Source organism: Manis javanica, chromosome 2, assembly GCF_040802235.1.
Source record: "Manis javanica isolate MJ-LG chromosome 2, MJ_LKY, whole genome shotgun sequence".
Taxonomy (NCBI): domain Eukaryota; kingdom Metazoa; phylum Chordata; class Mammalia; order Pholidota; family Manidae; genus Manis; species Manis javanica.
The window spans coordinates 108,718,864-108,735,461 of NC_133157.1; the positions used below are offsets into that span (position 1 = coordinate 108,718,864).

General features: G+C 34.4%; 1 protein-coding gene across 1 annotated transcript in view; it reads left to right on the forward strand.

The window, feature by feature from the left end:
* Nucleotides 1-16,598, forward strand: part of DNAJC1 (DnaJ heat shock protein family (Hsp40) member C1) — a 241,607-nt gene that overhangs the window by 212,638 nt on the left and 12,371 nt on the right. The window contains exon 9 of the mRNA XM_037006008.2: nucleotides 2,912-3,031. Within this exon, the coding sequence (XP_036861903.2) occupies nucleotides 2,912-3,031 (120 nt within the window). The remainder of the gene's footprint in view (nucleotides 1-2,911; nucleotides 3,032-16,598) is intronic.

Below are 16,598 nucleotides of genomic sequence, written 5' to 3' on the forward strand. Positions count from 1 at the left end.
ATGGTCTAAAGCTGTGAAGGGAAATGTGTATATCAGTTACTTTAAAAAGTACAGTACGCTTTCCCTACAGTCTCCCACTCCAGTCCCCCAAGAACAGTAAGGCTTCAAAGGCACCAAATCTTTGAACATAGCTGGTTTTATGACAAAAATCTACCCTACAGGGACATTATTTGGGAATACAATTAAAATTTTCATATCCATTCTTACTTCAGTAGATAAATTTTTGGGTCATTACATAAAAATATTGAGTAATTTGAAAACCTACTTTTTGTTTTGTAGTCAGTATGGAGATTTATTCCCAGAGTGGGGCTTTTCTGATGCAAAATTGGGAATGCTTGTGTAGTGACAGCAGCTGTCCCCACACCATGTGGCATCTCCCATTACTTTACTGGAGAGATGAATTTTTGGCCCAGAGTCTCAGTAATATTGGACATGGTTTTAAGTGGCAAAGCAGTCTGCTTATGCATTCATTTGACTTTCACAGCTACAGTGGCCCTGGAGTAGAACAGGGAGAATACATTCACACCCTGGCCGCCCTCATGGCTGCTCTGGTCGCTGGATCACAGGAGGCTCTGTTGCTTCTAAAGGCGCAACTAACTATTGCTGAGGAATTACACATTCACCAGTGCTTACAGCAGTAGGAGAGAAAAGAATGAATTTCTAAAAAGATTCTCAAAGATTTCAGATTATGACCCTAGTTATTATTGATCTAATTTTTTAAAATAATAAAAGTCACGGTCATGAAATAACTGAAACTAAACGAAAATACTGTCAGTAATGTTTCAAGTATCAGTCCAAATATTTTATTTAAAATTTTTCATTCCCAGACAAAATGTGGCACTGTACTTTCAGACTCGTTTTATTAACAAGGAATTAAAGTGAGATTGACTTTTAATGTTCATTTCTCATACATGCAGCATACTTGGAAAACCAATCTATTATAAAAGGGAATTAAAGAATGTTACTGTGTGAAACAGTGGCTTGTTATTGACATTTTAGACAATTATGTTTGCTCCAAAAATGTGTATAACTAATACAGAAATAAGATGATTTGACTTAGTGTGAAATTATATTGATATACTATATATTTTGAAGACTATCTCTGGGCCAGAGACAACTTAATGCACATCATACTAAGACTTGCATTTCTGAAGCCAACTGGTATAGTTATTAAAGTTTCAGCTTTGTAGCAATACAAATACTTCCTTGAACATCCATCTAAATATTTGAATACTTTTCCTCCTAAATAAAGTAAAAATAAGCAAAAAGAAAATCCTTCAGTATAAATTTTTAAATTATCTGATATTCATTAAACATCAAAGAAAATCTGACCATACCCTACATAGGCTACCTTTTCATAGAAGTGAATTTATGTGTGTATTGTATGGGTTGTACTGATGAATATGTTTGGGGCTTTCAGCTTTTAGTGGATACAAAATAGAATGATTGATAAAATCCTACTATTGCCTATTATTTACTGACTCCTAAGTGGCAGGTTGTATTTATGCCAATTTATCTGCTTCAGGGAACATTCTTGATAGCAGAACAAAGTGAATAAAAGTAGTTTGCTTTGCAAATGAATGCAAATGGGAGAGCCTTTCGGAAAGCCCTTTTACAGGGGCAGTGCACTTTGATTATGAGTGAAGCTGCCATTTGGACATGGTGAAAAGAGCACGCTCGAACCATTGATTGGGGGAGACAGTAAAAAGTCAGGAAGGGCCCCGTTAAGCTTGCAGTGAGGCAAGCGGATGTCAGTGTGGTTAGAGCACAGTGGGAGAATGACAGGGAGGATTAGTGTCAGGGAGCAGCTTTGCTGTAGCTGTGGAGATAGTCCCTGGGGTCACTCACCTCTGACTGTTGTTCTGTGCTGATGGTTCCGTAATGCAAACGGCCTGATGTATGCCTGTTCATTATCGGAAATGGTGATTAGAAAAGGTATTTGTCTCAAAGGTATTTGTCTCTTTTTCTTTTTTTCTTCTTTTTAATTAAAGGAAAATAAGGTGGGCTTCCTCCATCTCTGCTGACTCTTAGAGTATTGTTTAATACTCTGATAGAAAATAGTTTAATGCTAAAATGTAACATATAATAATTGTAACATAGTTATTTGTTATTTGATTAAGTTTCTTTTGCATTGCTCAGCTTTGGGTTTGATTAAGTGGTAGTGCTGAATAAAATGCAGACAATTTTGCTTTTGCAATAGAGATTCTGTAATCTTTAAGGTATTTTATTATTCAGTGTAATCATTTGATCAATTTTGAAGTTTTACCTTCTCAAAAATGACATGTTGCTTTTCATGGACTTGATGGTTTAACTCTTGGTTGCAGCAATTTCTAATTTTAATTCTGTTCCCAATTTTTATAAAGTGCTAGAATTTTATCAGATTAAACTTAAAAAGTACATGATTTTTAGAATTAGTTACTTAATTCTACCTGATGAACAAAAATGTCTGTCTCATTTTTTATTCTAAACCAGTACATTTTCTTGTTCACATTTTCATTATACTTAAAGGTTTTTTGCTTTCTCTAGTTTTTCTTAAAATTTCAAGACCCTTTATAGTAACTTTATGTGAGGCATGTGAGCAGCCAGCTCACACTATGCATCCCACAGGCTTTGAGGATGGCTTCTCACTTCAGTGCAAAATTGAATGGTCTTTTATTTTTTTCAAATGTCTTCACAAGTCTGGCCTCACAATATTTCTGTTTTATTATTTGGTATACATAGGAACATTTAAAAGGCTGCTGGAGCTTTGCATTCTAATGTTAAATAGGGAACTCAAACCTTTATCTAAACTGTTGGATACATGTAAACATTGCTTTTCCAGAATCATATTGCAATAGCTAGTTGTACAGACTTACTAGATGTTTTGGCAAACATTCCCTAAATTATCTTTTTTTTCTGTAATGTTTTGCAGGCACCTGAATGGACAGAAGAGGACCTCAGCCAGCTGACAAGAAGTATGGTTAAGTTCCCAGGAGGGACCCCAGGTCGATGGGAAAAGATTGCCCACGAATTGGGTCGATCGGTGACAGATGTGAGTTCACTGAGATTTGCATTGTGTGGAGAGTGACAACCCAGAACAAGCCAGCTATGTAGAAGGCAGACATAGATGCATCGACATTATCTTTGGAGAAAGGCTACAATCCTTTTAGGACCTGGAAGTGAACCATTAATGAAATAACCAAGAAGCAGATGTCAGCCAGTCCCCTGGTCCACAATTAACAGCTGTGTGAGGAATTCTAGTGTTTAGAGACTTAAGCTACTGTAACCTAATCAGAAAAACAATGCTAGTTTTTGTGTTTAGAGTGACCCTGTTAGCAGTGGAAAAAATAATTCTCAGACTGATCAGAATTAGAGAAATTATATTTCAGCTGTATCTTTTTAACATGGAAATACAGATTGCAATAGGTATTTAGACAGGTGGTTTGCATTAATTAAATGAACAAATGCACCTTCAATGTTTGTGTTTTTATTTCAAGGATGATACCTACCATCTATTCTGACAAGTTGTTTAACAAAAAAAAAATTATATATATTTATGTATGTGAATATATTTTTATATATATTTATGTATGTAAATATATGAGTGACTGACTATACCTACCATTTAAAAGACAAAGTATTTACCTAGAGAGTTTTAGATTTAACACTTTTGGTACTTTTATTCAGGAAATTTAAGACAGAGAGTCTTAAAAAAGTACTCACCACAGCATCTAACATGTACAAAATACTCAGTAAATATTTACTTGAAATTGAGAGAAATAGTAACAATTTTAAAAACCCTACAAAATGATGAATAAACAAACTACCAAAAAAAAAAAGAAAGAACAGTTTGTCACAAAAATGCTACAAGTTATTTTATTTTTCATAGTAAACTTCCACTTTTAATTTTAGAAACAAATTTACAAAACATATTACTGTCAGTTTTTTTTCTTTTTCTTGTTGGTTATAGGAGCAGCTTTGAGGGTTTTAAATTATATATATGAATGTTTTTACTACCACATAGGTCTTTTTAAAATCACATTGAAAGACTACTTATTTGAGTTTTTATAAGATATTTTGCATTATTTTGGCTTCAGAGTTAAAGAATGATCATGTGGAAAAATAGCTCTTGTATCTTACAATATAGTTTTTTTATTCTGTTTCATGAGACCAAGTATCTTAGGTGCCTGGAGGAGAACCAGAATACCTTTCCATCTGCTAAGAATGTCACTGGGATGTGCATTTTATTTTCTTGTTTAAGGTTGTTTGTAAAAGATAAGTAAATAGTGACTTAATTAGGAAATATCTGACCAAATTAAAGATAGTCCATGGTTATTGATATTTTAAGTACTATGACCCTCTAATTGTACAACTATTTTTAATATAATGGTTATCTTACTCATATTTACTAAAATAATTTTTTGTAAGTTATAAAACAAACATTGGCTTAAAAGGACCCAAGATTTTTTGTTTAAGTAAGAATCGTTCACTAATTTAGTGTTTCCTTTATAAACAGCACTGCTTTTAACTTTTAATATTTCTATGAGACCTTACACTTAATAAAGCCAAAAGCAGGTAAGAAATTGAGTAGAGCAATATTTTAAATAAATTTGTTGTCATTAAAATCTGGATAAATATTTTATCTGTATTTTGAAGAGAAGGAAGGTGAAAGTTTAAATGCTAAAAATATACAGGATGTAAGCAACAGAGCCTGGAGTTGGCTGGTTAGTGTCAAAGGTCTAGAAAGTCTCTGCATAATTTACAAGAACAGTCTTAGTTCAGCCTTGGCATAGGCAAGACATCTTTTCAAACTTTTTGCAAATTCATCCCATATGTTTCCATTTTTTTTCTTCTAGACATCCCCAAGGGAGACTGCTTCCAGCTCTGTAATATTTTTTACTTTTATCATGGAAGTAGCAAACATGACTTGAAGACTTTTTTTCACCTCCAAGTATTAGTTCTATTTTCATAATACCAAAAGTACTTAGGAAAAAAATATTTAGTGAACCTAAACCTTTTTGGCACTAAACAACATTGTAACTTTCCTTCTATGTCAGTATGTGTGTGTACGTACGTATGCATGTATGTATGTATACACACACACAGTAGATCACTGTCTCCGTCTAAAGGAGGACTGGTGTCTGAAGATACAACTCATATTAGTGGACACAGTAGATTACATTGAAGCAGTTGAAGGGTGTTGAGCTGCTACAGCTCCTTTAGTAGAACGGGAAGTGAACGTTAACCGCACTTCAGAGGATCACTTATACTTCTTGGCTTATGGCGTTAATTAGATTTGTTTTCAGTAACTATTTGATTATGACAATGAAACCAATTTCAGTTTGCTGTCATCAGAACCTCTGCATCCTGACCAGTCCCCCCGCAGCTCTGCACATCTGTGCTTTGACCTGTTTTCTTTGCTAAAATTGCAGCCTCAGGCTTAATTCCCTTTCCTACAACAATTGACCTCTTTGGGGGAACGGGCCAGAACGTGCCCAAGGTGGGATTTGTATGTTCTTTATTTGGGTTGACAGATTACAGCGAAAAACCCATTTTATTCTTTACTTAAGAAAGGTGTTTTCAGTGTATTGTCATAATTAACAAGTTAAATTGCTGAAGTCTATTCTGGATAAATACAAGCATGGTATTAGCTTTGTAAAAAATTAATGGAAAGTGTATTTTAACTCTGATATACTTTATTATAGACTAAGTGTTTTAAATGTTAATATGAGCCCTTCAGCAAACAATTTTAGTAACCACAGAGGACACTCAAGTTGTAAAAACAGCAGAGGAAACAAAAACTGTCTGGCATGTAAAAGCAACTCTAATGTGATTATTAACTGCAGATTTCCTAAATTAAGGTCAGGTCAGGGAGCCTTAGATTTCTGGCTAGTGAAGTAGTATTACTCTTGCCTGAAAGGATGTAAACTGATTCTGCCTTTCTCCTGAGCACTAATCTCCTGCATTCTGGGTGTGATAAAAGACCAATTGGAGACTTTCTGCCTGCTTGGAAAAGGCCCAGGTAGGCAACAAAACAAGACAGGTGGAGAAATTTACAGACTCAAAATTAGCTGTGAGGTAAGAGGTGTATAGCTAGATAAGGATCCCCATTGGTGAGTGAAAAGAAAGGGAGCCAATAAAAAAAATTCCCAGTTGGAGTTATATAGCTACAACTAGAGAGGATAGGGGAGATTCCTATTGGGGGGAGTTTTTATGTTGTTATGGCAATTATTGCAAAATAATTTAAGTGGGTTGTTCAATAGAAAATAAACCTTATAGTTTATCAGCAAATGGATGGATATACAGCAGTTGTTTTGTCAAATATATTGGTGCTATTGCTTTCAGGGTCCCCTGGTCCTACACAAGGTGTAGAGATGACAAGAACTCCTCTTCATCTGCCCTTCAGTCCTCCTCAGGTGCCCTGTGATGTGGTCCTCTTGGCCTGAGCCTGATCTCACACTCCACTCCCTCCCTTCTGCTCTCACATCAGCCTCCTGACCTTTACAGACATTTAAGCTTTAGAAAGGAATGGGTCTTTTAACCCATTCTTCTTGCTAGATGAGTCACTGGATAATCTAATAACCAATTTTCAGATATTAATAGACGACAATTGAACGTGTTACCAAACCTCTCGCGTGCACATGCATGCACACACACATACACACACACTTCTATTTTAAACAGGAGCCTTCGGTTTCTTATCCCAAACATATGAATGAGGAGTGGAAGAATTTCAGGCAACGTGAATGTGTGAAAAAAGAAGGCAGAGTGTTATTTTAAGGTAGTAGGACCTTTTACTGTCCATTAGAGAAAACTGTAGAATTACTTAATCTGTCCATTGGCCTGGTTGGAGTTTTGCTATGTATTATATGGATTCTTGGCCAGAGGTTTATAGGTTTATGTTCATGTCAGCATTTGTGTCTCAACATTGACCAAAATCACACACATAGGACAGGATTATAAATTATATATTCACTAGATAAGAATAACATTGTAAAAATCAGTTAAGAAATCAAACCAACATTTTTAACTGCTTTAAGTGATAGTATTGATTATTCTGTCACTCCTTTTCATAGTATTTTATATTTTTCAAGATGCTTAAATACATGTTATTCTACTTGGTCCACACAACAGCATTGTAATGTAGATAGGCAACCATTATTTATCCCCATTTTACAGTTGGAGTCAACTGCTAAGACATTTGTTCAAGATGACACAAATATTAGTGGAGTTGGGACAACACCAGATGTTTTGATTCTTCAACTAATGTGTTCTTATTACTATTTAATGCTATTTTGTTGCTGTATGTATGAATGACACTTTAAAATGTATTTACAGACTTTCACTATTAGACCTTTTTGGTAAAACTACATTCATAGGGAAACTTTAAAAAAATTATACACTCAAGTAAAAAATTATTTCTAAACCCTAATTAAAAATGATTTATATAAACATTTGGTTACATACCATTCTAGACTTTAGTCTTTCTATATGGGCATAAGACTATGCAAAGTTTTAACAGTATTAATCTGTATCCTGCCCTTTTCACTTTGTTATGAAACATGAACTACTTTCCGTGCTAATAAATAAGATCCACATCATTTTTCTAAATGCTTAAAGAATAATCCACACTGTCTCGCTATAACTAAGGAGCATCCTACTGATTGTCATTCAGATTTCTTCCTTGTTTGTTGCCTTACTGAGAATGTATTTTCATTTTTCATTCATGTTTGCACATACATCTGTTTTCTTTGCTTGTATTTCTGTAAGTAGAGCTGCTTGGTTCAAAAATATGGATGTTTTTAGAACCTTTGATGTCTCTAAAACTGGCCTCCAGAGGGACTATAACAACATACCTTGCCACTGGTAGTATGTGAGAAAGGCCATTTCCTCATGGTCTCATAAACACTGAACCTCATTATTTGTTTATCATTGCCCATCCAATAAGTGAAAAGTGCTGTAGATGATTTTTGTAACTTGCCTCTTCATTGGTCTTATTTCAAATAGAGTTTGTGTTCATTTATTAGAATTTTTAGACAGTCCTGTCTTCCAGAAATAACACTTTTCCAGTTTGTCTTATTTTGTTAGCTTATTTGATTGCATTAGCCAGCAAGTCCAGAGAAATGTTATATTACAGAAATAGTGATTAGTGTAAATTTTTTGCTCAACATTTTAATAAAATCTAGTATTTGACATTAATTTTTTTATTTATTTTTGTTAAGGTATCATTGATATACAATCTGTTACTTGTGGTGAAGGCGGCCTGGGAAACAAGACACTGCCGACATTAATTTTAATATTAGTCACTGATATGGGAGAGAAATTACAATGCTAGAGAAATTTTCTTCAATTTAATTTTTCCAAATCTAATTTATTAACAGTTGTGTTCAGGAACAGAGGTGAAATTTTAACAATGTTTTTTTAACATCACTTGATGTGGTCATAATACATTTCTTATATGACCTAATGAGCTGACTGTATTATTGTGGTTCCTTCTTTGTTTCCAAGATAAACTTGGTCTTATAATATTATTATTTTGATAACTAGCTGGGTTTGATTTGTTAATAATTTATTTAGGGTTCTTGCATTACATACCTAAGAATATTAGAGAATTGTGGTGTTTTGTTAGTGGATTTCTTTAGGTATTGTTATACCAGCCTTCTAGCATCTAGAGTCAAGAAAATACTGAATTCATAAAGGACAAAAGAAAAGATGAAATGAAAAAAAGAATCAGAACAAAAAAATAGTGTTGAAGTATATGAAGTAGAATAGTTGAAAGTTACCATCAAGAAAATCTCCCAGAGAGCAGAATAAAAAGACAGTTTTTAAATACTATAAAAAAGATAGTAAGTACAGGAAATCAGCCCAAAAGGTCAAAATCTAATTAAAAAGAGTTCCAGTGAGTGAGAGAAAACAAGACACAATATATAATAACAATGAAGTTTTCTAAGATGTAGAAGCACCTGAGACCAATTTGTAAGAGCCTTCCAAAGTCAGGTAGGATACATGGAAGAGGTCCTGGGAAAATTTATGAACACTGAGTCTACATAGAAGATCTTTACAACTTAGGAGTAAGAAACCTCTAAAGTAAGGCAAATCAAAATGACATCAGATTGCTTAGCAACACTAGATTCTGGGAGACTGGGAACAACGCTATCCCAGTTCTGAGGGGAAAGAGTTCTGTGTCTAGAACACACCAAGTTTGATGGTAAATTTATGGGTCAAGGACTCCTACTCTTTCCTAGAAAGTTTCCTGAGATTGTACTACAGCAAAAAGAGGAAGCCATGGAACCCATGGAATACTGGATCCAGCCCAATGGACAGAAACCTCAGGGCTCCACAGGGATAGAGCAGGCCAAGAGTGCAGCCAGCCCACGCTGGAGTAGAGTGAAGTCTGTGTGAGAGAAGCAGGGAGAAAGGGAGATTTCATAGACTAGGTAGTATTTTTGAAAAATGTATATTCAGATGCTCTGACCATTTTCAAGTCAGGTTGAGTTTCGAGTTACGTGACTTCCATGTGTGAGAACTTGGTAAAACACATATATATGAAGAAAAGACAACCAGAAACTCCACAAACAGCACAAAGCAATACCAAAAGAGGCGTAGTCCAAATTTAAAATGTAGAGTAAGTGACAGAAGAATTTGATGTTGAGAACATTCTCCTTTGAGTAGCACAAGAAATGTGATCACAGCATAGTACCTGTCTCTACAGTGAACATTTACCAGATCATGAATTATGTAAGATCCATGTAACACCTTTTCATATTTTAAAATCAACAGATTGTGGAAGGCTATGGCAGATTGTCCTCCAAAATACATTCTCCCCTTCTCAAGTAATAGACTTGCAGTCAGGCACACATTTGTCCAGCAACAGTGCGCTTCCAAGCCCCTGCACACTCTGCTCTTACTAGGGTACTAATTTCTTCCCAGAGGAACATAACAGAGATAATGTGCATCATAGGAGCTCTTACTTTTCCTACCCACTGATCTGGAATACCAATTTGCCTACAACTAAGCTGTAAACACTCAGGCAAAGACAACTGCCCTGAAGAACGGTGGAAAAGCACAACGGAAAGAATCTGAATATACAAAGTAAAAGAACACTTGTAAATAGTAACAAGAGCTATGAAGAAAAATAAAGCAGAGTAAAAGGTAAGAGACTGAAAGGAATTGCAACTTAAAACAGGACTCTGCAGATAGTCCCTCTAAAAGGTAGCATTTGACCAGGGATGCAAAGCAAGTATGTTTGAGAAAGAGTGTTCCAAGCAGAGGAAACAGCACTGACAAAGGCTTTGGGACAATAGCCCTTTGGGGTATGCAAAGTCCAGCAGAGAGGTCAGTATGGCTGACAAAAAAGTGAGTAGGGTGGGAGTGCAGAAGACTGAGACCCAGGGTAGTGGAGGACCAGACCATAAAGAACCTTGGTGGCCAAGGTAAAGATTTTAGAGTTTAACTGTTAAGTGAGATGGGAAAGCACTGAGAGATTTTGAGCAAAGGAGTGTAAGATTAAAGTCATTCTAGCTGCTTTGTGGAGAAGATACTGGCAGGGAAACTGTAGAATCTGGAAGGCAGGCCTAGTAAGAGCGATTTCATTTGTCCTTGCAAATACAAGGACAAGTAGTTTGGACCAGGAGTTATTTACGAGGTGGGAGAAAGAGGTTGAAATCAGGTTATAATATACCAAAAGCATGTTACTTAGGAATATGCACTTATAACCATCAGAAGAACTGTGAACAGAAGTTACTGCCTCTGGGTATAGAATACTTTGCTTCTTTGCTTTTCATCGTAAGTCCTTGTGTACTGTTTTTTTTTTTTAACTATGTACATGTATTTATTACCTTGGTTTTTAAAACTAATTTTAAGTCAAAATATTTTACCTTAAAATCCTTCCATTTCAATATATAGAGGCCTACCTCATTCTCCTTGAAAAGTTTTATATTAAAAGCCTTATTCATTTACAGAAACAGTAAAACAAGCCTAAAATCTGTATGGAACCACAAAGGAACCCAAATATACAAAGCAATCTTGAGAAAGAGCAAAGCTGGAGACATCAAACTTCCTGATTTCAGAAAAAAGGATTAAATAAATGGGCAAGAGAAGACATACAGATGGTCAACAGGTACATTAAAATATGTTCAACATACATCACTAGTCATCAGGGAAATGCAAATCAAAGCCACAGTGAGATATCACCTCACACCTGTCAGGATGGCCACTAGCAAAACAGAAAAGTACGTGTTGCAAGGATGTAGAGAACTTGAAAACCTTGCACATGTTTGGCAGGAATGTAAAATGGTGCAGTCGTTATGGAAAACAGTATAAAGATGTCTCAAAAATATTAAAAATAGAATTACTATGTGATTCAGTAATCCCACTTCTGGATTTATAGCAAAAAAGTAGTGAAATCAGGATCTCTAAGAGCTATATGCAATGTTCACAATCATTGAGATATGTGTACACCCTACATGTCCACCACAGATGAATGGATAAATTTTGGTTATCTGGAATGGAATATTTTTCAGCCATAAAAAAGGAAATTCTGCCATATTTGAGAATGTGGATGAACCTAGAAAACATAAGTGAAATAACCTGTTCACCAAAAGACAAAGACTGCATGAGTCCACTTACATGGTCATCTAAACTAGTCAAACTCATAGGAGCAAAAAATAGAATGGTGGTTTCCAGGGGCTTAGTGGGTGGGGAGAAGATGAGTTGCTGTTCAAAGGGTTTAAGGATGCAGTTATGCAAGCTGAGTAAGTCCTAGAGATCTGCTGTACATTGTGCTTGTAGTTAATGTTATATGGTATACTTAAAAATCTGCTGAGAGTGGATCTCATGTTATACAAAAATTCAAAGTATAATTTATACAAAATTTACCCATTTTATGTGTACAATTCAGTGATTTTTTAGTAAACCTGGAGGTTACACAATCATCACAATTCAGTTTTAGACATATTTCATCACACAAAAAGTTTCAACTCAATTTTCTATCATTCCCCACTTCCATTCTCTCAACTCCATCAACCACTGATCTGTTTTCTATATGTATAAATTTCCTTTTCTGGAAATTACATATAAATGAAATCATAAGTATACAATTTATGCTTTTGCATCTGGCTTCTTTCACTCAGCAGAAGTTGTTTGAAGTTCATCCACGTTGTAGCATATAGTTAATCCATTTCTTTTTATTGCTCGATTGTATGGATGATACCACATTTTGTTTATCCATTCTCTAGTAGTTGGTCATTTGGATCATTTCCACTTTTTTTCCAATTTTTGGTTATTAATAATGCTAACATGAATATTAGCATACAAATCTTTGTACAGATATATGTTTTTGTTTCTTTTGGTTAGATCCTTACAAGTGGAACTGCTAGGGTATAAAATTTAACTTTTTAAGAATATTACCTTCACTGATGCTCTTTATTTTTTCATGTGGATTTGGATTACCATCTGGGGTCACTTTCTTTCAGACTGAAGAACCTGTTTGGTTTATCTTGAGGAGTTTTTATTTTACATTCACCTCTGGAAAATAGCTTTGTTAGATGTAGGATTTATGGTTGTAGATTTTTCTTTGGGTGAATGTTGTTATTCCACTGAAAAATACTCCATTTTGTGCATGTTACCACATTTTCTTTATCCATTCATCTGTTTACAACCACTTAGGTTGTTCCCATACCATGACTGTTGTGAGTAATGTTTCTATGATCATCTCTGTGAAATAATGATTTTATTTTTTTGGATCTATACCCAGAAGTGAGATTGTTGAATAATATGGTAGTTGTATTTTTAATTTCTTGAGGACATTCCATACTATTTCTCATAGTGGCTATTCTAGTTTTCATTCCCACCACTGAGTAAAGATGATTAGTTAATTATAAAGGACAATATAAATGCATGTTTTTCCCCCATTTCTTAACTGATTTAAAAAGCAATCATATAAAATAGATATATGATGCCATTGTTGGACCTTTAACGTATAGAAAGATAATATATGTGTACTGTATTTGCCAATAACAGCACAAAGGGGGTGGATGGTAGCAAGGCCATACTGGGTTGAGTAAACTACTACAGATGGTAAAACAGTCATTATAAAAATGTATTGTTTGTAACATGAATAGATACAATATAACCACAAGAGGGGAGAGGGGGATAGAGCTACATAGAAGTAATATTTCTGTATGTCACTGGAATTAAATTCCATATAGCACTAGTATAAATCGAAGCTGATTTTCTTAAGATGGATCCTAAAGCAATCTCTTTTTGAAAAGCTCAGAAAAGTATAGAAACTGTCAAATTGTTTTTCAAAGTGGCTGTACTATTTTACATTCTTACCAGTAACACATGAGGGTTCCAGTTTCTGCATATCCTCACCACTTGTTTTTTCCTTTTTTATTATAAACATTCTAATAGTTATGGTATCTCATTGTAGTGTTAATTTGTACTCCTCTAATAAGTAATGATACTGAGTTATCTTTTTATGTGCTAATTAGCCATTCCTATATCTCAATTGGTAAAACACCTTTTCAAGTCTTTTCCCACATTTTAATTAGGTTGTTTTCTAATTACTGAGTTGTAAGAGTTCTTTATGTATATTATAGACTTAAGTCCTTCATCAGGTGTATGATTTTCAAATATGTTTTCCCAGCCTGGCTTATCTCTTCATTTTCTCAGTAGTGTGTTATGAAGTGCAAAGGTTTTTACTTTTAATGAAATCCAGGTCATCAGTGTTTTCACTAGAAGTAATGAAACCTATTTAAGATTTTTTCATTCACTCCACCCTAACTTATATGTCCCAGATTTGGTAGTAGAGGCCCTATTTTGTAAGAACTTTAAAGATAAATGTAGGCATAGCTATATTAAGAAAATTATAAAGTGTTTTCTATTTGGAATTAGAATATAGTGAACAAATTTCCCAACCACTCTACAATCCATTTCACTGTTAATACACATGTGGACAGGGTATTTATCCAAAAGTCCACCTAAGCTAGCAGCCCATAGGATTATTTTTGTTCAGATATTGGGAAGAAGAGAAACCTCTTCTGTGAGACCTGTATGTAGGGGTGTAGGTCTTCTCCAAGAAGGTGCTGGGAAAAAATCCTGCATACAGCTTTTCACAAACCTACATTAAGTTAGAGACTGTATTTTTTGTACATGATATAAAAACAGAGTGAGTAACTGAAAATTTCATAATGAGATACATGAGAAAAATAACACTAAACATTCAAGACTAAACTGGCACCTACGTTAAAGTCACAAGGTCTAAGAGAGAGAGGTAGATCTGGTGATGACCATGTCACCTCCAGTGTCCCTGTTTGCAGATGACATATTTATATGGAAAACCCTAAAGATTCCACTAAAAAAAACTATAGAACTAATAAGTTATTTCAGTAAGGTTGCAGAATACAAAATCAATATATAAAATCAGCTGTGTTTCTATATACCAACAAACTGTCAGAAAGAGAAATTAAGAAAATTCCATTTACAATAGCATCAAAAAGAATAAAATACTAGGAGTAAGTTTAAGGAGATGAAAGATCTGTACACTGAAAACTATAAGACATTGATTTTAAAAAATTGAAAGCAGATAAATGGAAAGGTATTCTGTGCTCATGGGTTGGAAAAATTGATATTGTTAATGCATCCATACTACTCAGGTGATCTATAGATTCAAAATAACCTCTATCAAACTTCCAATGGCATTTTTCACAGAAATGGAAAAAAAATATCCTAAAATTTCTATTGAGCCTCAAAAGAATAGTTAAAGCAGTCTTGAGAAAGAAAAATGAAGCTGGTAACTTCACACTCTCCTATTTCAAACTAAGCTGTGACAATCAAAACAGTAAGGTCCTGGCATTAAAAACAGACACCTAGGTCAATGGAACAGAATAGAGAGGCCAGAAATAAACATCATGTATATGATCAACTAATTTTCAAAAAACCCAAAAATACACAGTGGGGAAAGGACAGTCTCCTTAGAAAAAATGGTGCTGGGAACACTGACGAGCCACAACCAAAAGAATGAAACTGGACCCATATATTCTACCATAAACAATAATTCAGAATGCATTAACAAATTGAATATACAACCTAAACTGTAAAACTCCTAGAAGAAAATAAAGGGTCAACCCCTTGACATCAGTCTTGGTGATGGCTTTTGGATTTTCCGCAAAGGCATAAAAAAGCAAAAATAAGCAAGTGAAACTACATCAAATTAAAAAGTTTCTGCACAGCAAGGACACCATCAGCAAAATGGAAAGGAAACCTGTAGAATGGGAAAAAACATTTGCAAACTGTATGTCTAATACAGGGTTAAAATCCCTTATATATATATATACATATATATATATATATGTATATATATATATATATGGAACTCATGCAGTAGCATAAAAATTTTTTTTAAATGGGCTAATGTCCTAAGTAGACATTTTTCCAAAGAAGATATATAAATGACCAACAGTATATTAAAAGATGCTCAATATCACTAATCATCAGGGAAACACAAACCAAAACCGCAATGAGATATCACCTCACATCTGTAAGGGTATCTATTATCAAAAAAACAGATAACAAATGCTGGTGAAAATGTGAAAAGGAAACCCTTGTACACTGATGGAAAAATAATTATAACAATATATTGTATGGTTTATAAAAAGATACAGTATATATACTGATCATACCACAGTATCAGGGGAAGAGAATAGAGCTATACAGAAGTAATGTTTTCTGTATTACTGGAATTAAGCTAGTATAAATGTGAAGCTGACTCTCATAAATTAAGATGTATACCTCTTTTGAAAAGGCTCAAAAAACTATAGGAAAAAACATTAAAATGCTACATTAGAAAATAATCACTTATACAAAAGAAAGCAATAGTGGAGGAAGAGAGGAACCAAAAAAAACACAGAAAAGCAAAAAGTAAAATGACAGACATAAATCCATCTATATCTACTGTAACATTAAATGTTAAGTGGATTAAACAGTCCAATCAAAACAAATTTTTCAGACAGGATAAAAAAATCATGATCCATCTATATGTGGTCTGTAGGAGGCACACCAGATTCAAATTAAAGGATGGGAGAAGGAATATCATGCAAATGGCAACCATAAGGAAGCTGGAGTAGCTATCCTAATATAATATAGACTTTAAAACAAAAAAGTTATTAAAGATAATGTACAGGGCCAATCCAGGAAAATAGAGCAATTATAAACATTGCCACCTAATAACAGAGCACCAAAATACATTAAACAATAACTGACATAAGTGAAGAGAGAAATAGATGATTCAACAATAGTAGTTGGAAACTTAAATACCCCTACTTTTATAGTGGACAGAACAGCTAGACAGAAGATCAACAAGGAAGATTGAGTGATCTGATAAATGAACTAGACCTAACAGGCATCTCTAAGACACTTCATACAACAACAGAATATATGTTCTTTTCAAGTACACATGGAAGAGCTTCAGGAAAAGATGGTGGAATAGGAAGGCAAGGCAGAAACCTCCTCCCACATACAAACCAAGGAAGCAAGTACAACTAACCCTGAAAACAACCTGGAGACTGCAGAACAGACCTCTTAAACCTGGTGAAGAAGAGAAGGCCATCCAGAGAAGG